Source organism: Asterias rubens, chromosome 7, assembly GCF_902459465.1.
Source record: "Asterias rubens chromosome 7, eAstRub1.3, whole genome shotgun sequence".
NCBI classification, from domain to species: domain Eukaryota; kingdom Metazoa; phylum Echinodermata; class Asteroidea; order Forcipulatida; family Asteriidae; genus Asterias; species Asterias rubens.
This window is the reverse complement of record NC_047068.1, coordinates 11,160,616-11,183,646: the sequence shown is the minus strand read 5'-3', so window position 1 is coordinate 11,183,646 and position 23,031 is coordinate 11,160,616. Positions and strand designations below refer to the sequence as shown.

General features: G+C 37.8%; 2 protein-coding genes across 3 annotated transcripts; one reads left to right on the top strand and one right to left on the bottom strand.

The window, feature by feature from the left end:
* Nucleotides 1–1,634: 1,634 nt before the first annotated feature.
* On the bottom strand, nucleotides 1,635–5,773 carry LOC117292485 (RNA demethylase ALKBH5-like). Its single transcript, XM_033774545.1, has 3 exons — nucleotides 4,888–5,773; nucleotides 3,412–3,492; nucleotides 1,635–2,954 (listed from the first exon to the last, which is right to left on the bottom strand). The coding sequence occupies exons 1-3, from the start codon at nucleotides 5,598–5,600 to the stop codon at nucleotides 2,540–2,542; spliced, it is 1,209 nt and encodes a 402-aa protein (XP_033630436.1). The 5' UTR covers nucleotides 5,601–5,773; the 3' UTR covers nucleotides 1,635–2,539.
* Nucleotides 5,774–5,995: 222 nt separating this feature from the next.
* On the top strand, nucleotides 5,996–15,866 carry LOC117292486 (ankyrin repeat domain-containing protein 54-like). 2 transcript variants are annotated; one of them, XR_004519292.1, is made up of 8 exons: nucleotides 5,996–6,750; nucleotides 7,123–7,170; nucleotides 7,417–7,515; nucleotides 8,628–8,699; nucleotides 10,797–10,972; nucleotides 12,666–12,773; nucleotides 13,795–13,961; nucleotides 15,554–15,866. XR_004519292.1 is itself a non-coding variant. In XM_033774547.1 (7 exons), the coding sequence occupies exons 1-7, from the start codon at nucleotides 6,378–6,380 to the stop codon at nucleotides 13,852–13,854; spliced, it is 936 nt and encodes a 311-aa protein (XP_033630438.1). In that variant the 5' UTR covers nucleotides 5,996–6,377; the 3' UTR covers nucleotides 13,855–14,062. The 2 variants fall into 2 exon arrangements, 1 of the variants encoding a protein (XP_033630438.1); XM_033774547.1 differs by lacking the exon at nucleotides 15,554–15,866 and having other exon boundaries at nucleotides 13,795–14,062.
* The last annotated feature ends 7,165 nt before the right edge of the window (nucleotides 15,867–23,031 follow it).

Genomic DNA, 23,031 nt, shown 5'->3' with positions numbered 1-23,031 from the left:
TTTGCGTGGTGTAGATACAATCTAGTAAGGTTTTGAAACTTTGCATGGTGGAGATACAATCTAGTTAGGTTTGCAGTAACACCATGTACATGAGTAGGATTTGAAACTTTGCGTGGTGTAGATACAACCTAGTAAGGTTTGCAGTAACACCATGTACATGAGTAGGATTTGAAACTTTGCGTGGTGTAGATACAATCTAGTAAGGTTTGTAGTAACACCATGTACATGAGTAGGATTTGAAACTTTGCGTGGTGTAGATACAATCTAGTAAGGTTTGCAGTAACACCATGTACATGAGTAGGATTTGAAACTTTGCATGGTGGAGATAAAATCTAGCTAGGTTTGCAGTAACACCATGTACATGAGTAGGATTTGAAACTTTGCCTGGTGGAGATACAATCTAGTAAGGTTTGTAGTAACACCATGTACATGAGTAGGATTTGAAACTTTGCATGGTGGAGATACAATCTAGTATGGTTTGCAGTAACACCATGTACATGAGTAGGATTTGAAACTTTGCATGGTGGAGATACAATCTAGTTAGGTTTGCAGTAACACCATGTACATGAGTAGGATTTGAAACTTTGCCTGGTGGAGATACAATCTAGTAAGGTTTGTAGTAACACCATGTACATGAGTAGGATTTGAAACTTGGCATGGTGTACAACAACTTCCCTTTGCAACTAACCACCAAATTATGTTTATTTCCAGAATTGAAACAGGGTAAGGGATTCATGAAACTAACGAACAACAGGGTACAAAACAGTTGAGCTTCTCCAGAAAATACATGTACAATAGGTAACTAAAATTACATAACACTGACCATTCGCAATTGGTTCTGATTAAGTTTGCTAAGCAGTACAAATGATCAAGCACTAATGTCTGCTTAAACAGCTCTGTGGGGCCCAATTGCATAGGGTTGCTTTATCGCAAACAAATTAAAAATGCACAAAATAATTTGCTTACAAGAAGGTTACCAGCCAAAATGCCATGTTGCTTGTACCATTTTATTAACTGGTCTCCTGATTATTAAATAAATGTTGTGCTTTGTAGTTATGTTCTTAAGCAATTTTTCTGTTTTGGCAAGGATTTCTCCTTCTGAAAACTTGAAAAGAGTTATATCTAAACAAAATTTTCTTAGAAAAGAAAAACAAAATTAACGTTTTATAACTTTTAGTTTCAAATGACACAAGTATGTATTACAATAAGTTTTGTTTGAGAAAACTGCAAAAATGAGCTAGAATTACGTGTTAAATACTTCTGTAATCCCATTCTTTGAACATTTTGGCAAAAATGATGTGTTTGGCAATTTGCTGTTTTTTAATAACTATCTGAGGTTGTCTTAGAACCAAAATGCAAAACAAATTTACAAATTAAAACTGGATTTTCATTGGTATTATTATTGTTTACTTGCCTTGGCCCCTGACACAAGAAAACATAAACTGTCATTATGCCATGGCGTGTAGTGGCAAAGCGGTCTACAACAACACTCATGTCAATCAACCCAAGCTCTGGTGTTTTCAGCAGCAGAGTGTGGGTTCGAATCCCTGTCATGGAACAGGTGCCCTTGAGCAAGGCACTTGACCATAATTGCTTTGTAAAAAGTTGGTGAGGTAGTGCATTCTGCTCTACCAGCCAGGCTCCTAGTGGATGCTACCCATGCCTACCCTGGTGTAACCCTGTTTCAGCCCAAGGAGTAGGTGGCAATCGACCCTTTTGACAGTTGACTTGGGTCGAAGCCCAAATCAGTTAGGGGTAGCCTTCACCTTGAAGTGGCCGTCCGGCCTGGTGAAAATACTTGGGTGATCTCTTATTAAAAAAAAACATAATACAAATTTGTGATGAAAGGGAATTTGCTGTTAAAGCACCCTCATGGGCTGCAAAATACAATCAATTATTAATAGATGTATTGCGATACGCGTCATCGGCCACCACTTTGATGTATTTTAATAAGGGACACGTGCACGCGCTGTGCGTGCACTTTGTCCCTGTTAATACTTCAAAGAAGCCGGTCGATGACGCATATTGCAATCCATATACATGTATACAATCCACTGCTCGTGTTTACACTTACAGTATATATACACGTGTACTTGTTCATGTGGCCGTCACTGTGTTGTCATTTATCCTTCAAGTAAGACTCTGCTAGGGTCCAAGCAATAGGCCATGACCTATTTTTGGGGGCATTTTATTCAACAAGGATGGTTATCAGTGTACAAATTTTTCTATCGTCTATTTATACCTGGCATATTAATTTGTTTTTTTATTGCATACACTTGGTATACATGGATATTGTACACATGTGATTAATCAATACCAAGTTATATTAACTTTTAATAAAAAAGGGGGAAAAAACATGATTTGATTATGATCATAGCAGTTTTTTGTTTTTTTTCAACAAAGCTTCCTTATATAATATTGATATACAATGTACATGTATATTATAATAACACCTTTTTACACTTCCTGTACAAACTATGGAAAAAAGGACTAATTTTTGCAAAGTGACCGACACATTTTTTTCAAAATCAATAACCTACTATGACAATGGTTGCTGGCGGTTGATTTTGACCTTTTTGTGGGGTACTGGCTCTGTCTTTGATTTGGCTTGTCGCTCCTCCGTTGACTCCTGCTTGCTCCGCCCATCACCTGACTGCCTCTTTAACGGCGCCCTCTTGTGTTCGCTACCCTCTCCTCTCTCCTTTGATACGTTGCCATTCTTGGTGGGTGATGTTTTCTTGTGACTCTCGACGATTGCGATGGTGGAGCGGACTTTACCGGCTTTGGACACCCCAAAGGCGTTGGGTGAGACTCTGCTGCGAGACTTCTCATCATTGTATAGGGTTCTGTCGTCATGCTGGCTGTACCTCGACGCATGTCGCTTGTCGTAGGACGAGGCTGGGATGCTATTTAGTGACAACTGACGCGAGAGCCTTGGTGCATCTTCAAAAACTCTGTAAACAAAACAAAAATATTTGTTTGCTTTAAAAAGAAGAAGACATTGCACATGCAATATACTTCTTGGCGATTGCCTTCGTGCCCCCTGGTCATTTTGCTGTGTCTGTTTTTCTTTGTTTTTGTTTTGTGTTTGGTTTTACTGCGCCTTGAACACCCAGCAGGGTGGATATGTGCGCGCATTACAAGTCTTATTATTATTATTATTATTATTATTATTATTATTATTATTATTACCTTGATGCCCTTGAAATGCTTGTAGGAATTTCTTCATAGGGTGCCCTTTACCAATGAGAAAATGCATTGGTGCCCTTGCCCTTTCAAAAATGAAACATACAGGCCTGGTTGCCTAGTCGTGTGCAGGGCTCAATTTTGGGGGCAATAGTCCACAAAACTGAAGGACTTGTAGTTCACCGGGTCAATTCAAATTGACGAGTTATTGGACCCTGAACTCACCTCCGAACAATGATGACAGCTCTTCTTGATTTGACGTCTTGTGGTCGGATGCAATGTGTGACCTCATCTGCTGCGTAACCACTGAAATGCAATAATAAAAAATTATATCAATATCTTTCAAAAAATGTTATTCTAAAACATTTAGAATATTGAGAAGTTGTTTTCGTTTTCATTGCCATGGTTATGGTGATAAAAATGTTGCCTTTTGCAGGATTTTTAAAAGGTCCCTAATCATAAATAATACAAATATCAACATTTATAAAGCACCATAATCATGCAGCCATCGAAGGGACTGAGCACAATTAAATACAAAGAAAATTACACTGGTATAAAGCTAATGGTCAGGACAAATTAAAATAAATTAAGAATTATAACAAAAAGGAAGTAAAAATTTAAATTTTGATTTAAACCTGCAGTAATAAGAGTTCAAAATAAATCACTTAAAAGTTAAAAGGACAATTTAATTGATCCAAAGATAAATACAGTTCTTACATTGGAGAAATATTTGCAATTGTTGGTGCGTGTCCAACTCTCTGGCCAGTATCTTCACCCAGGGGCATAAATATAATGGGTACCTGCAAGGGTAGAGGTTAGGCAGAGTGCCATGGCAGCTTGGGGCTGTACAATGTATACTCCATAGAGAGCCGAGAAAGACTATAAGAAATTTTATTGGCCCAAGGATCAGGGCACTAATCTAAAGCGCATTGCGATGTTGTTGTGGAATGCAAAGCACTTCTTATTATTTTAATTAAGTAGTCTACAGAGAGGGTACCAGGCCCGAAATTTATTTTTGAGAGGGCAAGGCCAACTGTCATTGTTACAAAGAGCACTTCCACTGGAAAATCGTAGTCTATGGAAGCCTTTGAAGGGGCACCAAGGCCTCGGCCAGGACAACGGAGGCCATGGCCTCCGTGGCCTGCGTATAATTCCAGGCCTGGGATACTCCTACTATGACTATGAGGTTCCTTGGGATATTGCTATCAGTTCCACCATGTGGAGACCAGGCCCGTATGCTTCCTTTTTGAAAGGGCAAGGGCACAAAGGCATTTCCTCCTTGGTAGCACCCTATGAGGAAATTGTAAATTTCTACCGAGCATTTCAAGGGTACCAATCAATGCAATCACCAGGGGGCATAGAGGCAACTGCCTTCGTTGCCTCTGTAAAGTATCAATATCAGGCCCGGGAGAGGATTACTCCTAGAGCTTTGAAGTTTGTTGCGATAGCGGAACGAACTTCATAGTCAGCTGTTCATGGTTCTAGTAGGAGTAGGTAGGAGACAATGATAGCGGAATGAACCTCATTCATAGCTTTAGTAGGAAGAACACAGAGGGCTAATCTGGATAAGGGAAGAATCTTTATCTTTGTCAAACATGGTATTTTACGTCGAGCACAATATTTGTAGATAAATAAATAAATAGATGATTAGTGAATTTATAAAGACTTAAGAAAAGACGGTAGTAGAGATTTTGCAGAGACCTTAGCAATGTGACACAACCCCTCGCCATAGGGAGGCTAACTTTGGGCTTGGTGACTCGTATCGGCTTGAATGAAAACTTGCAACCAAAACACAGCGCAGCATCGCTCAAGAACGATGCCGAGATGATGGGTCTGTCGAAGATGTGCATAGGATCGACGTGGGACACAATACAACCCCCTGGCTGGTAGTCGTTAATTACAGCACTGTTAATGAATCCTTTCGTAACAAGATTGTTATCTTCTAGTTTTTTTACGACTAATTCAAAGATCCAATCCGGTATGTCGTCAACTTCCCCCTTTGGGTATAATCTCTCCTGGCCGGGACCTCGTTTGGACAGCTGTGCTCCGTAGGTGTAGCCCTCTCCAAAGAAATATTTGTTGCGTAGCGGGGCTCTATCGACAGTGTGTTGACGGTATTTTCCTTCCTGTCCGATTTGAACGACTTCGTCAATTTTCTTCTCGATTTCTGCACTCTCGCTGTCGGAGAAGAGTTGAACTTGTTTGATACCGGAGTGAATTTTCTTCACCTGTTCCATGTCGTCTTCGAAAGAGGGACGGGGTTCTGCGTTGTCTGCTTGCTTCCAATGGCTACGTCTCCTCGAGGTATCATAGCGTTCATCAAACGGCCGTCTGCGACTCGTGTCATCATATGAATGCGTGTGGTGGTGATGGTGGTCAAGTTTTTGCCGCAAATCTGAACAACTGTCAGCCATATTATTTGTTAGCCAATCTTTTCAGGTAACACTATAGAAGCGAGGTTTCCACTTGGAAAGGATTGCAGTGAGATGTTTCCTTGTGGCTTTCGTTGAGAGAAAATAATTTCCCATGAGTGTTAAAAGTATTCCATCAAACTTTTGCATACCAAAACCAAGTGATGTGTGTGTGCTTGCAGAGCAGCGAGCAAAAACACGTAATAACAATAGTCTGGTAAACGTCGAGATTCACATAGGAATATAGCGCACAATATGTAGCTGAGGCTGCGCTCAGACTAAAATTAACTTACCTAGACTGGTCCCCAGATATTGACTTCCTCTCTTTTTCTATAACGTAGTCCAGTTGCCATTCCATTTTGACCTTAAGTAACCCTTGACCTACATTATTAAATGCCCCATTTTTCTGAATTATTTTGTAGAATTTCCCTTTATTTGCCAGACAAATATGTTGCTTCACCATCAGAAGTATATTTTATCACAAGGACAGTAAAGTAAAAGTTTAGTGTGTAGATTATTTTGAATTCTCGAAGAACTGGGAATTTTGTTGTTTCCCATGAATCTCAGTTCTTCAGAAGATAACAAGATGGCCGCGCCCACGAAGTGGTTAACTTTTTCCGTCTAGCAACAGGAAAACACTCGTTAACTCCATACCCAGACACTCTAATATTCTTTTCCGGGAAATGGGTCGGCTTACCCCGACTCTGTGTTGGCCCAAAAGGCCCACCAGGAGTGCCGAGTTTTAGGGGAGACAGGATTCAAAGATTTAGCTTTAGAAGAATGAACGATGCGAGCATTGCAAGCCCGATGTCCGAGAACGATGACTTGTTGTTCCCGCGGCCACCCTGCGGAATCGTGGGGTCCAGCCCCGACAAGAAAGGTAGCTGTAAGATGGAGAGTGACGGGAGTATAAACACAAACACACACCATTCTGAACTGAATTTTGATATAAGCAATTGGTCTCCAGACGTTCCGCCAGGACTTGATTTTTCATACTTGCCAACAACATTCAACAGTCAGGAAACTCTAACCCCGGAAAACAGTCCAACTTTGCATGATTTTGTCGGCAAAATCCGTCGCCCAAAGTCGCGGCTGTACTGCAGACGTGGGGCAGTGGTTCTCAACAAGAATCCTCTTGGAAAGGATATAAAAGGTATTCCTTTTTTTTCTTCTTTATAAAGTAAGATCTGACTAGTTGAAACTTATCACAAATTTGAATATTATCAAACAACCACAGGACAGTACAGTGGCGGTGGGATATACATGTATGACTCAGTAGATTTTAAATGATATTGGGGTTTACCCAGTTAGTTTTCTCTTTGGTTTAATAATAAAGGTAAATTTAAATATTAAGTGACTTTGCTTTGTAATATTTAAATTTCATCTCTGGGGTCTGTAGGCCTATTTGAAAAATTAAATAAACAAATAAATGTTAAATTTAATTTAAGTACAAAGGATTATCATGTAATAAACAAATCGTCTGAAATATTCATAACAATTTTGATTGTTTTTTGGTCATTTTTAGAAGAAAGAAAGCTTCGAACCGCAGCCAGCAATGGAAATGTTTGTGAAGGTAAATATTGTGGAATTGTTTGAGTTTTTATTCCTTTTTGTTGGATTACCTAGTGTGGTGTAGTTCCATTTTAGTATGCTAAGGACTTGTTGAAAGTTATTAAAACTTTTGAAGATTTAATCTTTAGATGCAAAGCTAGAGAAACCTGATTTGAGGAAATACTTGTAACAGGAATATCTAGCATGCCAACTCAAAACTTTGGTTGCAAATTTGTAATGAAATGATTCCAATATTCTATGATTGTAGTCCGTAGATTACTGGACGATGGTACTAATCCAAACAGAGCAGATGAAAAGGGCAGAGCAGCACTTCACTTTGCTGTCACCAAAGGAAGTCATGAGATGGGTAGGTATTTTACAAAATCATGAACACCTTGGGATTCGAATTAACTATAAATAAAAGAAAACTTGCGGGTACAACCATGTAATTTTGAGGGAGTGTTGGCTCTGAAAAGAGCCGGTTTGGTCTCAACGTTTTTTTCTCCTGAAGACGAGCAGACAGTATACTGCTGTTTGTAATGTTGAGACCAAAAACTCTTTTCAGAGCCAACACTCCGTCAAAAGAGATTTACACATGGTTGTACCCGCAAGTTTACTATTATTTATAGTTCATCACACCATGCAAAGCTTCAACCATCACTTACGGTGGAATTATAAAAGATTGACTCCACAATGTTTGCCTTTTTCCCCCAAGACTTCATCAAAGTGTTTTAATCCTGACTCCCTCGGTCTGTTTTCCTACAGGTGACCTCAATCCTTCGCAAGCATCCTCCCCTTTGTCACTCTCAGAATGTTTAGATTTACATGAGATAGGAATACCTGACGGTGATCTCATGATAAGCAACAGTCCTCAGTCCTCCTCACTGAATTCTTCATTATAGAAGAGGATATAGAAAAGATTTGGAACGAATATTTGAAAAAGATTGCCCTGTTAAAGGCGACTAAATGGAAGAAATAACAGAGGGGAGAGAAATGGAAACAAAGAAAAACAGAAATTGACACAAGTTTTTAACACAAGTTTCTTTATTTAAAACAAAAACACAAAACAAGGGCTACACTTAACTCATTTGAGCTATCGACCGAAATCATCTGCCACCATTAAGGGCACCACCTACTCCTGGGGCTTCACAGTCCGTAAAGATGCAGGCATGGGTAATTGGTATGTCATCCACTAGGAGCCTGGCTGGTAGAGCAGAAGGCACTACCTTCCCAACTTTTTACAAAGCTATTAAGGTTGCGTGCCTTGCTCTAAAGCAATTGTATGCTCAAGGGGACCAGCGTCATGACCATGTATCAAACCCACACTCTGCTGCTAACAACACCAGAGCTTGGTACGGTGTACTAATGTAGACCACTCGGCCATGACACAGCAACCTGTCGGTTCTGTTGTTGTCGTCTTGTACATAGTTAGACCTTCCTTTTTTTTTCTGACAACTTGTTGGTTGATTTTGATTGCAGTTCAGATACTGTTAGACAAAGGAGCAGACGTCAACTTGAAAGATGGGGTTGGTAATACACCGCTGCATTTGGGTAAGTTGACAACAGATTCAATAATAATTTATTTGATTGGATTTGGTTGTTTTATTCCGCAATACGAACATACTCCTATCGCCCTGGGGGAAGGTTGCAATAATAATTTGAATAATGGGCCTGGGATTTCATCTTTGGGAGGGCAAAGCCATTCTTATTTTGTAAAGGACACTTCCACTGGAAGTTAAAACTTTTGGAGGGGCACCAAGGCCAAGACCAGGGGCAACAGAGCCCATTTAACTATAAATATAAATATGAATAGTAGACTTGCGGGTACAACCATGTGTAATTCTCTTTTGAATGAGTGGTGGCTCTGAAAGAGCCGGTCTGGTCTCGACGTTTCAAACAGTATACTCTGCTCGTCTTCAGGAGAAACTTACACATCTTACACATTTACCAGTAGTACTACCCCTTCGGAGTATGCAGCACCGACATCCGAATGGGTGTATAGGATGCACATCACTCACATCGTCAATCTCTACCCTTACAGACCTAATACACTGTGTCTTTCAACGCCTTAAGTCGGGTAAATACTTCCTGCAAGTGTGAATGCGATATAAATTTTGACATCACAAATTTCGCAACGAGAATTTTGGACGAGTTGAGTTGTGCAAAACAGTGACGTCAAAATTCTCATGGCAGTCGCAGGAGGAAGTATGAGTCAAGCTTTAGTCTCTGTCTACAAGCAAACTGGCATTTTGTTCTTTGTGTGGCATGATAAATAAATAAAATATTGTTGTTTATTAGGTGTTTAAGAGCTTTTGCCTGAAAATTGTCTCATTTAACCTCGTACTGTCAGCAACATTTTCTAGTGAGTTGATTAACCATTTAAAACCATTAAACTAAAGGGTATGTGTATGGTGGAGCAAATGTTTTTTTTTTTTTTTTTTTTTTTTTTTTGGGGGGGGGGGGGGTTAAAGATCAAATTCTAAAATAAATTGAGTTATAATAATGCCCCAGGTTGCAGAGTAGGGCTTTTAAAACCAGAGATAAATGTTAATAGATGGGCTTCATGCTCGCGAGCTTGCATGCTTACGCGCTTTGAGTTGGAGTTCATTGTTTTTTCTAAACAGCCTATCACATCCCTGAATTGATGAAAGTGTGAACAAAATTTCAGTGGTGTGTTTGTCAAGATATTTCTGTATGTGTCCAGTGTTTAACGGACGGACATGCAGACTGATCCTAGCAATTGCTGTCACATGGGGTTCCATGGATAGTGATGAATCAAAGATAATGCTTTACGGATTTGAGTAGATGGTATAATGGACGGACCATTTAGTTTATCTATCATAGTTTATCTATCGTTCCAAACCACAGTGGATGATATTGAATGGTCAGACAGTAGGAAGGTTGACTGTGTACTTTGTAGATGCATTGACCACATGATATCCTACTACAGGCTGGCATAGTTTATCTATCATTCCAAACCACAGTGGATGATATTGAATGGTCAGACAGTAGGAGGGTTGACTGTGTACTTTGTAGATGCATTCACCACATGATATCATACTACAGGCTGGCATAGTTTATCTATCGTTCCAAACCACATTGGATGATATTGAATGGTCAGACAGTAGGAGGGCTGACTGTACTTTGTAGATGCATTCACCACATGATATCATACTACAGGCTGGCGTAGTTTATCTATCATTCGGAACCACAGTGGATGACATTGAATGGTCAGACAGTAGGAGGGTTGACTGTGTACTTTGTAGATGCATTCACCACATGATATCATACTACAGGCTGGCAAAGTTTATCCATCATTCAAAACCACAGTGGATGATATTGAATGGTCAGACAGAAGGAGGGTCGTAGACCTTAAAAGAGCTACTAGCTTAATTGGTGCACATTTTCTTTAAAACATTGTCTTTAAAACACATGAAGCAGGCCTCGCTAAACCAGTACATACATAGAGACCTTATTAAACCATTACATGTAAAACCAAACTTCTTTCATGTTGTTTTTCCCAAAATCGAAGAGCTGGCTACTTTTGTTTCCTTTCATGATGTGATTATTTTAGCACCTCAGATTTTCCATTCCTCAAGTTCTTATTTTACTTTTAATGAGTGGACTACTTTTATGTGTTACTTGCAGCGGTTTTCAGCAATCACATGGGTGTGGTCACAACGTTATTAGAGTCGGGAGCCAACACCCACGAGCCAGACAGGGGCGGGCACACCCCCGTTCATTTGGCACGTTCCAGGTTACGACATATTAAAGATTCCTCGTGTGGTATCACATCTATGCAGCTACAGCGTGAAGTATTACAGGTAGGTTCTCCGCAGGCCTTGCTCCTAAGCTATTTTGTAATACTGTAGCCAACCGGGCCTATGAATTCTGGGTTTAAAGGATTTGGCTACTTTTTGTTACACAAAACACAATTTCCACAGATTTACATTAAGTTTACACCACTTTAGGATAATGATAGTAGAAAGCTTACCTTAAATATTACTAGCTGGGGTGCTTTAGTTTTTGAGAAATGAGTAAGACAATGTCACAAAAAAACAATTTACATGCTAAAATAGTTTTCATGACTTGTTTTACTAATTATTCAAATGTTTCAACACCTCAGTAAGTAATATTTTAAGAGAAGCTTTCTACCAACATTATCTTTAAAGCGTGTTAGTTTAAAGTGAATCTGTGGACATTGAGTTTTGTGTCTTACAAAAAGTACCCCGACCCTTTAAGGGCGAGCCCTGATTCTCACTTCTTGAAGTAGACTCAATTAAAATGCTGTCTGGGACTGAACAAGCTGGGTGCGACCGCAACCATATCTCTGTGGCCCTGTCATTCACACCATGAGCTTAAATTTAGGGAGAACATTTTCAAGGCTTATAGATCAAAGCTTTTACTGGGCCGAAATGTTGACAAAAATCAATTTAAGAAAACAACACTTCCTAGATAAAGGTAATTAGTGTAAATTGTTTTTTGAACAAACAAGCTCAAAGTGAAGACTGTTGCCATCTGTCTGATTGGTATGCTTTATTACTAGAAGGAATTGAATGACATTTATCAAACTCAAAGTTGACATTTGAACCTTATTTCCCTTTTTGGTTAAAGGCACTGGACATGTTTGGTAATTTAAAAGACCAGCCGTCGATTTCACAAAGAGTTAGGACTCGTCTTATCTCGAGTTAGGACGAGTAACTCTTCCTAACTTAGGATTAATCTTAAGGTCTGCATGCTACAGTGCAGGGTTGGGACTCGTCTTAAGTCCTAAGATTAGTCTTAAAGGCAGTGGACACTATTGGTAGTTACTCAAAATAATTATTAGCATAAAACCTTACTTGGTTACGAGTAATGGGGAGAGGTTGATGGTATAAAACATTGTGAGAAACAGCTCCCTCTGAAGTGCCATAGTTTTCGAGAAAGAAGTAATTTTCCACGAATTTGATTTCAAGACCTCAGATTTAGAACTTGAGGTCTCGAGATCAACCATCTAAACGCACACAACTTCATGTGACTAGGGTGTTTTTTTCTTTCATTATTATCTCGCTAGTTCGATGACCGACTGAGCTCAAATTTTCACAGGATTTATGCATATGTTGAGATACACCAACTGTGAGGGCTAGTCTTTGACAATTACCAATAGTGTCCACTGCCTTTAAGGTAGGAAGAGTTTTGTGAAATCGACGGCAGTATTCCCACTTGGTGTATCCCAACATATGCATCAAAAAACAAACCTGTGCAAAATTGGGCTCAATTGGTCATCAAAGTTGCAAGAAAATGATTAAAAAACACCTTGTTGTACAAACGTTGTACAGCTCCCTTTTACATAGCACCATCTAATGTGGCGCAATGTGTTTCTCTGTCATCTATTTTTCCTCAATCCAGGACACCTCACATGGCAAACGCCTTGCGCACAAATGAATAAAATGAGGCCACCAAAAAGAACAGAATTTAAACAAACAAACAAAGCACAGATATATTTCGTTAACTGATCAACATTTTCTCCTTTTGCAGCTCGTCTCCATGTTGAAGGTATACATGACGAGCATTGGTTTAGCAGAACATATTCAGCGTCTGGATCAACTCACATTACAAGTGCAAGAATCGGCAACCAATGACCAGGTATGACCAATAATATTTATGACTAAATACACCCAAATGTAGCACCCATTCAAAGCACCTATACCCATCTCAAACACCCAGTTTACAATCAATCGATCCATCAATAGAACATGTCTTTCCACATCTGCATATTATGGAGGCATCATCCTAAAAAGCCAAGGCTTGTTTTTGATGGATGTGCCGGTTACAACAATACAAAACAAAACAGGATAACCAGCACTTAATTGAAGAACAAAGAAATAAAAACTGTTACGGTAGATTAATACACAAAGGTTAAATCATGGATAAACAAAGAAGACGGGGAGACAGGCAGCTCCAATTTTAGAATTGAGGAATAAAGGCAACATTAAGCCTAAATATATAACGCTATATAGCGTTATACAAAGTAGACAAAGGGATTAATGATAGAAACAAAATGAATTAGAAATAAAAGTTAAGTACTTAGAGGAATCTTTGCATCAATATCAAATTCGTCTTCATAAGCCATTAGGAGGTATGCTGGACACAATATACTATGACACTATTGGTTTGGGTAAATTTGTCTGCATACACCCACAGCAAACACTGCACTTCTATAGTGTCCACCATAAATAAAAAAGTCTAATGACAACAGTCCTATGATGTAATAATAATAATTATAATAATATCAGTGTTATATAGCGCACCTATCTACTAACAAGGTACTCAAGGCGCTGAGTATGTACACTGTTAAAGAAAGATAGGTTATTGAAGTTTTGAATTCTGAGACCCAATTATGCAGCATCTTATAAGGGTTTACAAGGTGCTCCGGCGCAATTAGCAGCCACCATCAGGCTCCATGAGCAAACCCCCTTCTCTTTTCGATAAGTTAGTTCACTGGGTTCTTTTATGTGCGTTACACAACATACGGCTTTACGCCCAATCCGAAGGTCGAAGCAATGGTTAAGTCTCCGGATTAAAGCATGTTAAGGACACAAGTGTCACGACCATGTAAAATTTGAACCAAGTTGATTTTGTGTGTGTAATATTTGTCTTTGAACAGGTGGATCAAATTGAGGAGATACTCAACAGCTTCACAAGTCTGAGTCTGCAAAAGTCTTAAGGAGTGAGGGGGAGAGAGGGGGACAAGACAAACGATTCGCAAATAAATGGATCGGAAACATTACAGTGGCCACAACAATCATGGATAATTCATCTTACTTTGGTAATGTAAGTAGAAAGAACCTCATCTGCATAGACCATGTGACCTTTGTTTACAATAAGTGTGACCTTGTACATTCTTTGGCTAGTCTGGCAGGCAAGATACTGTACTGGTAATATGGGAAAGTTAACATTTTGTGTCATAGTTTCCACATAAATCCAAGAGTTATGAAAGTAAAAGCTAGACAAGTTCTGAGATGTGCCCTTTTTCATCATACCAAAAGTTGATAAGAATTGGACAGTGCAATCTCCATAAAATATAAGATTTGATGTTTTCGTCCATTGAGCTGTGTACAAATCGTGACTGCAGGAAGTCCAGGCTTGGTGGCTCTTTTGTAAACATGTGATGTCACAGGTCACATCGTCTATTAAAGCAAGGTTAATATGAGAGGTCAAAGCAATCTATCTTCTTTTCTGATTGTTCAAATAGAAACAGTTTGTAAAAGAAATTAAAGAAATTGTGTAACTCTATCTGAAAGCCTACTTATTATAAAGATGGATATAGTAGGAAGCATCCTGTGAAACTATTGCATCTGAAGTGCTCCCGGTGATTAGCAATCAATAAAAGTATGTTACAAATTTTGAATCTCCAATGGTAGCCTACAAGCGACTGTTTGACATTTCTGTGATGCTTGTTGAAAGTGGACCTCAATAAACCTTTATCATGGTACAGCCATCTTGAATTTCCCCCATTGATATCATTGTAACCAAACCGAGGCTGGAAGAACAAAATAGTCTGGTTCCTATTTGCAAAATGATTATTAGCATACATTATTGTTATTTGATATGTGGAACATGATCAAGATGGAGGCATCATGACAAAGGTCTATACAGCCAGAGATGCGACCCGCTTTCAGGTCACTAAACCTGGGCCCAATTTACTGGCTCTGCTAAGCATAGAATTCTGCGCATACAATCACGATTCCCCGCTTGATGTGCTAGTGTCTGATTTCTGCGCTAGCCTTGTAAGCGTAGAATGCTTAGTTACGTGGAGTATGCACGGGCAGAAGCCGAAATTCACCGCATACCCGTGAAATACGCTTGACCTAAGCACAGACATCCCTGCTTCCGTAAGTGCCGATTCTGTGCTTACGGTAAGCAGAGCCATGAAATTGGGTCCGGGATGGATTTGAAGTTCTTGATGAAAATACTGTGATAGTTGTTGCTGTACTCTCAATAAGCAGACACTGAATTCAACTGAAACTTTCACATGTGACTTTTATTGTATCATTGAGCATGTTTGGGTGAGAGACTAGACTTGATCAGAAGCCGTGACGTAGCTCTCGAATTGACCTATAAAGTCAACCATCCTCCAGTGAATGGTTCAAAATATTCAATCTTACTGTGCTCTGATTTCTGGTTATTCTAGTGTAGTCTAGTTAAATCCAGTCGCTACCCGAACTTGTTCCTTGTGGATGGTATTACCTTTAAATCAGCGTTACGTTGACAAAAACGAAACGCCAACCCTACCTTCAACACGATAATGCAAAATAGATTCCAATTTATTTTTTGTAATTAGTATACTCTATGGTGTGATTATACTCAGAAAGATTAGTGTACATCAATGATTTTGTAATTGAGTACATTCGTTTATTCCACAGATCAACCTGTAAAAAGTGTCATAAATTAAGTGAGTGAAGAGTTAGACATTATTGCCAATCAATCGTACCTCAGGGCTTCAACATTTACACTAGACCACAGCCTTCTCTCTCAACAGTGGTTCACTGGCCAAATGCCAGTTAAAACAGCCAAAGACTAGCAGAAATTCTCTCGTATTGGTTCGGCTAATTCAGTGTTGAAAAGCATGTGAATTATGGACTCGTGAAAAAAGGTAGGGGACCAGTGAAATGACAAGCTAACTGGTCCCGCTGGCCAGGCGTTGAAAAAGTTAAGGGCAAACTTTGGACCACCGGACTGAAGCCCGGTTCATACTTCCTGCGAATGCGATGCGAATGTTAACGTCATAAGTTCGCAACGAATAATTCGCAGCACTGCGAATATCGCAGGGAAAACAGAGTTGTGATGCCAAATTCACTTCAAATTCGCATCGCATTCGCATTCGCAGGAATTATGAAGCAGGCTTAAGACACAACCAAACAAATCAAGTAGTCTTGTGTTTTCAACTGAATTATTATCTGTAATCCTGATGCAAATTTAACATTTAACAAAATGATGTTCAAATGTTGACTTTTTAGGTCTGATAAATTTCTTTCAATTCTGTTGAGTATCGAAGTATATTTTGCTGTAAGAGTGAGTTAAATCTACTACAGCGCTTGTTAAAATATAAACAGTTTATACTTAAATCTCAGTAGACGAGTATTTCTCATTTGAGAAATGATTCTGGTCCAGTAAAAATGTTGAGCTACTAAACCTGCCGAATTTTTTCCCAAAAACTTTATACCCGGTTACTCTCTTTTGGGGATAAAGAAGAGTTTTTTTTTAAAAGGTAAACCAACTTTTTTTTGGGGGGGGGATCACCATAAAGGTAAAATTTCTCAGGATTTTTTTTTTAAAGTAATCTTCAAGATTAAAACCAATGTGTGTTTTCCAGCAGATCTCTACCCTAGCTGTATCAAACTTTGTATCATGAGCAGGCATGATTATTTGTCAAATTTGTATATTTGTTTCTGTTTCTTTTATTTGCCCTAAGAAAAAACACAAGTAACATCATTTTAAATAAATAAGCCTGAAAACGCTATTAAAGCCTACACAGAGGTCAGCATTTGTACTCACTTAAATTTACTAACTACTTAATAAGTCTTCCAGTGTAGTTGATCAGGTTGATTTAAAATGGTGGTGGTGCAATATTTCAAAACGAATTTGGAAGTCTATTTTCATAAATTGAGGATTTGGTGTCATTTGGGGTGCTTCGTCATAGGACAAAATGTATAGACTTTTCTTTGTATTCAATTAGTGACTCCATTTTGTTTGAGAAGCCTTGAGTACCACAACATGTATAAAGCGGATTGGCAAAAATGTACCCTTTAAAAGTAAAACATGAAAACTTTCCTTTTTATGAGGATTAAGTTCTAAGGTATGAATTTGACAGCACTAGGTCTTGGTACAATTTCATAGAGCTGCCTAAGCGCAAAAAGTAGCTTAGCACAACAAAATTATCATCTTACCAGAATTAGGTTACCAGCCAAACTATCATGTCACATGTACAAATTGTGACTGGTATTCTGCTTATTTCTGCTTAGCAGACAATTTTTAAGCAACATTTTCGGCTTAAGTGACTCTATGAAATTTGATTCAAGTTCGAACTTCATGTGAAAACAAATGCGGAGCAAAAATCTGCGGGCAAATAATCTCATATGCTCTGGTTCCAACCAATAGATGGTAAAACATTGCACTGAGTTGTGACATTGCAGAAGTAATGTCAACATTATCTTAATGATTGATAAATGTTTCTTTACCTAGTTATGCCAAAATTTACCAAGAAGTTAGCGACCTGGCTAAATAGACCAGTCGTCCATTATTTTCAAGACAATCGTAATTTTGCCATGCTGATTGTTTGAAAATTTGTTTACGTCTTTGTTTAAGTGCTTAGAGAAATTAGACAACTCTCCAAAAAGATTTGTAGATGTCGTTTGTTTTAGTTTGGGGATTTTTTTTAAATTTAGGACTACAGTAAAGAGTGCTGCTGTGTGTGTAAAGTTCAACTCAGTATTGTGCAGAAATGACGTATTCATACAAGATTATATCCTTTTTATTTCTCATTATTCAGAGGAATTTTGTTTTAAGCTGAGGGACTCTAAATTTTAAATTCTGTTATGTGGTGCACTTATTTTCCAATAGATAGATTAAAGGGTCTATGTACTTTTCGTAGAACGAAAAACACAATGTCTACAGATTTACACTAACCTTACACAGTTTGAAGATAATGATAGTAGAAACCTGCTGCTTCCCTGAAAATAGTACGTGCTGAAGTGCTGTAGTTTTTGAGAAATGAGTAAAACAATGTCATGAAAATAATTTTTGTTTCACTGATCATGAGACAAAAATTATTCTAGCTTTTAAAAATGTATTTTCATGGCATTGTTTTACTTATTTCTCAAAAACTACAGCACCTCAGCAACTAATATTTTAAAGGAAGCTTTGTATTATCATTATCTTCAAACTGTGTAAGTTTAATGTAAATCTGTGGACATTGTGTTTTGTGTTAGGAAAAAGTACCAAATCCTTTAAATAACAGACCTGTTTTCTACAGTCATAGAACAAAGCCAGTGGGGCAGTAGTTTGAAAAAAGAAAAAATCTGGAGTAAAAGAAACTTCCTGATGTTTTCCACCCATTTTAAAATCTAAATATTGATGCAAAAAGACAACATTTAAAGAACAAAACTTTAAAAAAAAGAAAGTTATGCCAAGATGTATTTGTAGTAGTAATGTTGACTAAAAGCTATGAAGGGTTTTGCAGCTGTAAATAAATGATTTTTTTTTAAAGTTAACTTAATTGATAGTTTAATTATGCAAAATAGTTAAAATTGATTTAAATTGTTATCAGCATTTTACCCAGAAGATATTGAGAAAAAGTGTTTTCCATGAAAACAATTTTGTTCAAAGGTAGGGTTGTAGGTGGGTAATTACTCAAGGAATTAAAAATGACCATACAAACTTAAGCTGTTGATAGTATAAACTTTTTAGAAAAAAAGGATTCTTTCGAAGTAATATGCTTTGGATAAAATTTGATTTCAAAACGTTTGAATCTGAAATGATGGTAGACACCAAGTGAAACCACTGGTCTTTGACAATTTCCAAACGCGTCCAGTGTCTTTAACCAACAGAAAATGAACAAATTGGATGAGGTTTTGTTGGGTTACTTCTCTCTTATTTTAATAACAACACACTGTAAATTTTAGAAATCACCAGAAAATGAAGAGAGGGATTAAAGCTATCACATACACTGTATTCAAATGTCAAAATTATTATTATTTAAAATTAAAATCATGTTACAGTATGACATATCGTTGTTCCTTCCCAGTTAAGACAATTAATTATTGACTGAAATACTTTCTATTTTTTTTTTTTGGAGAGTAGAATAAACATCTTCACAATGCTGGGACAAATTTTAGGTCTGTATTGGTAAAGATTACCTCAATTGATGAATAAATGCAATGTTTCAGATAAATTTGCCTGTGTTTGATTGACTCGTCTTGTTAATAAGGGTGGGGATGGGTTCTTTGTCGTGACTGAGCAGTTTCATCCATGGGTTGGGTTTGAATCCCAGTTAATGAACCTTGTGTCATTGAGCGAGCCACTTGCTTCCCTTTACCCAGGGGTAAATTAGTTTCTGCGAAGAGTATTTGATTCCATGCCTGTGATCGTGGTTTATTTTTTTACATTTTTTTTAATGTATTGCCTGAAATAGCACCCTCTTGTGGATTGGCCAATCTGTGAGGAGTTTGGTGTGCGCTGGTGCAGAGAAATAACCATGATCACATACTTGAAATCAAGTCTACTGTGAGGGCAGAGATAGTTCTTGGGATTGATTTAGTTCAGTCCGCTACATATGCTTGGCAGCAGACTGTATACTTGACCAGAGAGCATGGAAAAAATGCCCCACTGACTAGTATTCCCGAGTAACAGATTTGAGCCTTGTAAAAAAAACCTATATTTAGTATAATTTTGAAATATTTCATACAACTTCAATAAAACAATCCAAAAATAAAACACAATCACTACAAATTAATATAAATTACACCATAATAACGAATAATCTTTATGGTGCTGACTTTAATCATCTCCCCCAAATATGTATATAAATTTTGTATAACATATAATATTTGAGTTATCAAATCGCCTTTGAAAACGTGATTATATATGTACAGAAGTATTTCATAATCTATTTAACAAGTCCACATGGTCAAAGACTGTTGTAACCTTTTGTGGAGAAAATTACAGTCACAAGCTGGTTGCACCAGAATGGTCAAACGGATGAAGCATTATGACCAATCCTAATTCAGAAATAATAAACTAAAATTTTTAATAAAGGTAATGCCCCAACTAAACAATATTTTGATATCAACTTAATATACCATCTACATTTCTAAACATTGCAATAAAACAAGTAATGCATCATATGCAAAACACTAAACTTAGAGTCACTGATCTGAACCAATCAAATCTTTCGGTAAAAAATTGGTGGTAACAAATCAATATTATTGTCAGTTTCATGATGAATGATAACAATTTTTGCATCATTTGATAGTGTCCATCGGCAAGGTTGATTACAAAAGTGCATCGATAAAGAAAATTTGTACCATTTGTTGCGTGTCATGACACTTACATGTATGTCCTTGAGCAAAACACTTAACAATGATTGCTTTGCCCTTGGGATGGGACGTAAAACCATTGGTCCCTTGTGTTGTGTAACAAACGTAAAAGAACCCAGTGCACGTAGCGAAAAGAGAAGGGGTTCACCCCGGTGATCCTGGTTCGATTGGCAGAATTTTGCGCCACAGCACCTTTGCCTTTAAACCACTACATGGTGCTATGTAAAAGGAGTAGGTCTCATAACTCAAAAGTAGTCCCACATACCTTGCAGGAAATACTGAATCTTGAAGTGCCTTGAGCGTCACTGAGTGACGGAAATGAGCGCTATATAAAAAGCTACTATTTTTTGTAAAACAATATGTCGGTATCTCACTATCCTTGAGTGTGACTTACAGTTATCTTTCTTCAAAGGAACTGTTAAGGATAGCGGTTCTTAAAAGAACTGTATTATTTTCTTAAAGATGCAACGAGCCTGTTCTAGTTCCTTCATTAAGACTAAAGAGTTGTGTAAAGACCGATGCAGTTCTTCATAGGAACTTTTAGCGATAGCAATTCTTATTAGAACTGTAGTATCTTCTCAAGGTTAAAACAAGCCTGTTCTAGTTTCTTGATGAGACTAAAAAGTAAGCTTGTATAAAGACCAATACAGTTCTTGTAAGAATTAAGGCTCTTGTTTAAAACCAAGGACCACAATGTCTTCTCAGTGTTTCCACAGCCTGTTCTAAGATTCTTGATAAAGACTGGAGTAGGCTAATGGTAAGACCAATACGCTTCATGTAAAAACCACCTACAATTTAAGTTCTTGTTTAGAACCAAGATATTTGTTGTCTTCTCAAAATTACCAGCCTTTGCTAATTCCTTGATGAAGACTAGAGTAGGCTCGAGTAAGAACCACATACACTTCTTGTAAGAACCACATACATTTACAACCAAAGTTCTTGTTTGGGACCAAGAACTTTATTGTCTTCTTGATGCTACTACAAGCCTGCTCTAAGACTAAGTTTCCTGATTAAGACTAGAGTAGGCCAGAATAAGAACCACATACAGTACTTGTAAGAACCACATACAATAAAGGTTCCTGTTCAGAACCATTCTGATAAATCAAAAAGAGAGTGAAATTACAACACATGGTGAAAACCAAAACAAAACCAATACCAGCAATTATAGCAGTTGGTGTCGTTAGTTTTCGTTACTCTATGATTTTTCTGAAACAAATAACAAAAAAAGTCAATCAAGTAAAGCCTGGTTCATACTTCCTGCGAATGCGACTGCGATGCGAATTTGACGTCACAACTCTGTTTTCGCAGCGATATTTGCTAGAGAGTTGAGCGCAACTCAACTGCTGCAAACTATATTTATTGTGAATATGTGATGTCAACATTTATATCACATTTGCATTCGCAGGAAGTATGAACTGGGCTTTACACGTTTCAGCCTTATTGATATTGAAATATATCTATAGGTAGATGGGGCAGCCTAGACTTAAGATACTGCTCAAGTCTTTATTTTGTATTTGTACATAGATCACTAGTTGAGTATCAACCCTTTCTACAACCAATGTCAGTTTTACACAAACTTTAAAGGCAGTGGACACTATTGGTAATTACTCAAAATAATTATTAGCATAAAACCTTACTTGGTAACGAGTAATGGGGAGAGGTTGGTCGTATAAAACATTGTGAGAACCGACTCCCTCTGAAGTGGAGTAGTTTTCGAGAAAATAGTAATTTTCCACGAATTGGATTTCGAGACCTCAAGTTTAGAAATTGAGGTCTCGAAATCAAGCATCTGAAAGCACACAACTTCATGTTACAAGGGTGTTTTTTTCTTTCATAGTTATCTCGCAACTCCGACGACCAATCGAGCTCAAATTTTCACAGGTTTGTTATTTTATGTATATGTTGAGAGACAGCAAGTGAGAAGGCTGGTCTTTGACATTTACCAATAGTATCCAGTGTCTTTAATTTGACACAACCATCCAAATTACAAGGCACATTCACATCACTCACATGAATATATGTCAACATTTTGTTGTCAAAGTTTCCTTTGAGGGATGTTAAAACCTCAGGGATAAAGACTTAATTTTTAAACCCCAAAAGGAGACTTTGATATCCAAAAGTGTCCCAATCCGGGTTGAATTATATCCCAATTTAGGAAGTTCAGCTGCTTAAGGGTACTGAACACTATTGGTGATTTAATGACTCAAAATAACTGTTAGCATAAAAACTGATTATATAACAAGCAACGGAGAGCTATTGATAGTATAAAACATTGTGAGAAATAGCTCCCTCTACAGTAATGTAGTTTTTGAGACAGAGGTTAGTTCTCACTCAAATATTGAAAGACTTCAAATGCCTGACTAGGCATCTCAAAGTTCACAACATTGTGTTTTTTCTTTCATAATTCTCTTGCAACTTTGCTGCATAAGTTGGGATACAACAAGTGAGAATGGCCTACTGGTCTTTTGACAGTTACCAAACATGTCCAGTACCTTCAACTTAAAGTAAGTACAAATTGCGCCGAACAAGTTTTTAAAAGAGGACACCAACTAAAATAAAAATGTAAACACTAGAGATGTGTCTGTTCACAAATTTTGGTTTTTGGTTACTTCATTCATTAAAATCACAAACTCCAGCTCTAAGTTACATTGAGAAGAACATTTGAAGGCATCACTCCTACAGTAATCTACACACCAGGGCCCAATTTCAGAGCGCTGCTTAGCGGCAGATTTTTTGCTTACTGTGCGATTTCATTACGTCACAATGCAAATCCACGGTAAACACGCAATATGGCCGCCCAATGTTTC

Bases quoted from the DNA above. Each gene is read 5' to 3' on its own strand.
- LOC117292485 (XM_033774545.1), bottom strand. From the start codon at position 5,600: ATGGCTGACAGTTGTTCAGATTTGCGGCAAAAACTTGACCACCATCAC. The intron at 3,493-4,887 runs GTCTCTGCAAAA...ATTGCATTTCAG, and splicing joins GGTTGTGTCACATTGCTAAG to TGGTTACGCAGCAGATGAGG. The intron at 2,955-3,411 runs GTGAGTTCAGGG...TTTTGTTTACAG, and splicing joins GCTGTCATCATTGTTCGGAG to AGTTTTTGAAGATGCACCAA.
- LOC117292486 (XM_033774547.1), top strand. From the start codon at position 6,378: ATGAACGATGCGAGCATTGCAAGCCCGATGTCCGAGAACGATGACTTG. The intron at 7,516-8,627 runs GTAGGTATTTTA...TTTTGATTGCAG, and splicing joins CAAAGGAAGTCATGAGATGG to TTCAGATACTGTTAGACAAA. The intron at 12,774-13,794 runs GTATGACCAATA...GTCTTTGAACAG, and splicing joins AATCGGCAACCAATGACCAG to GTGGATCAAATTGAGGAGAT.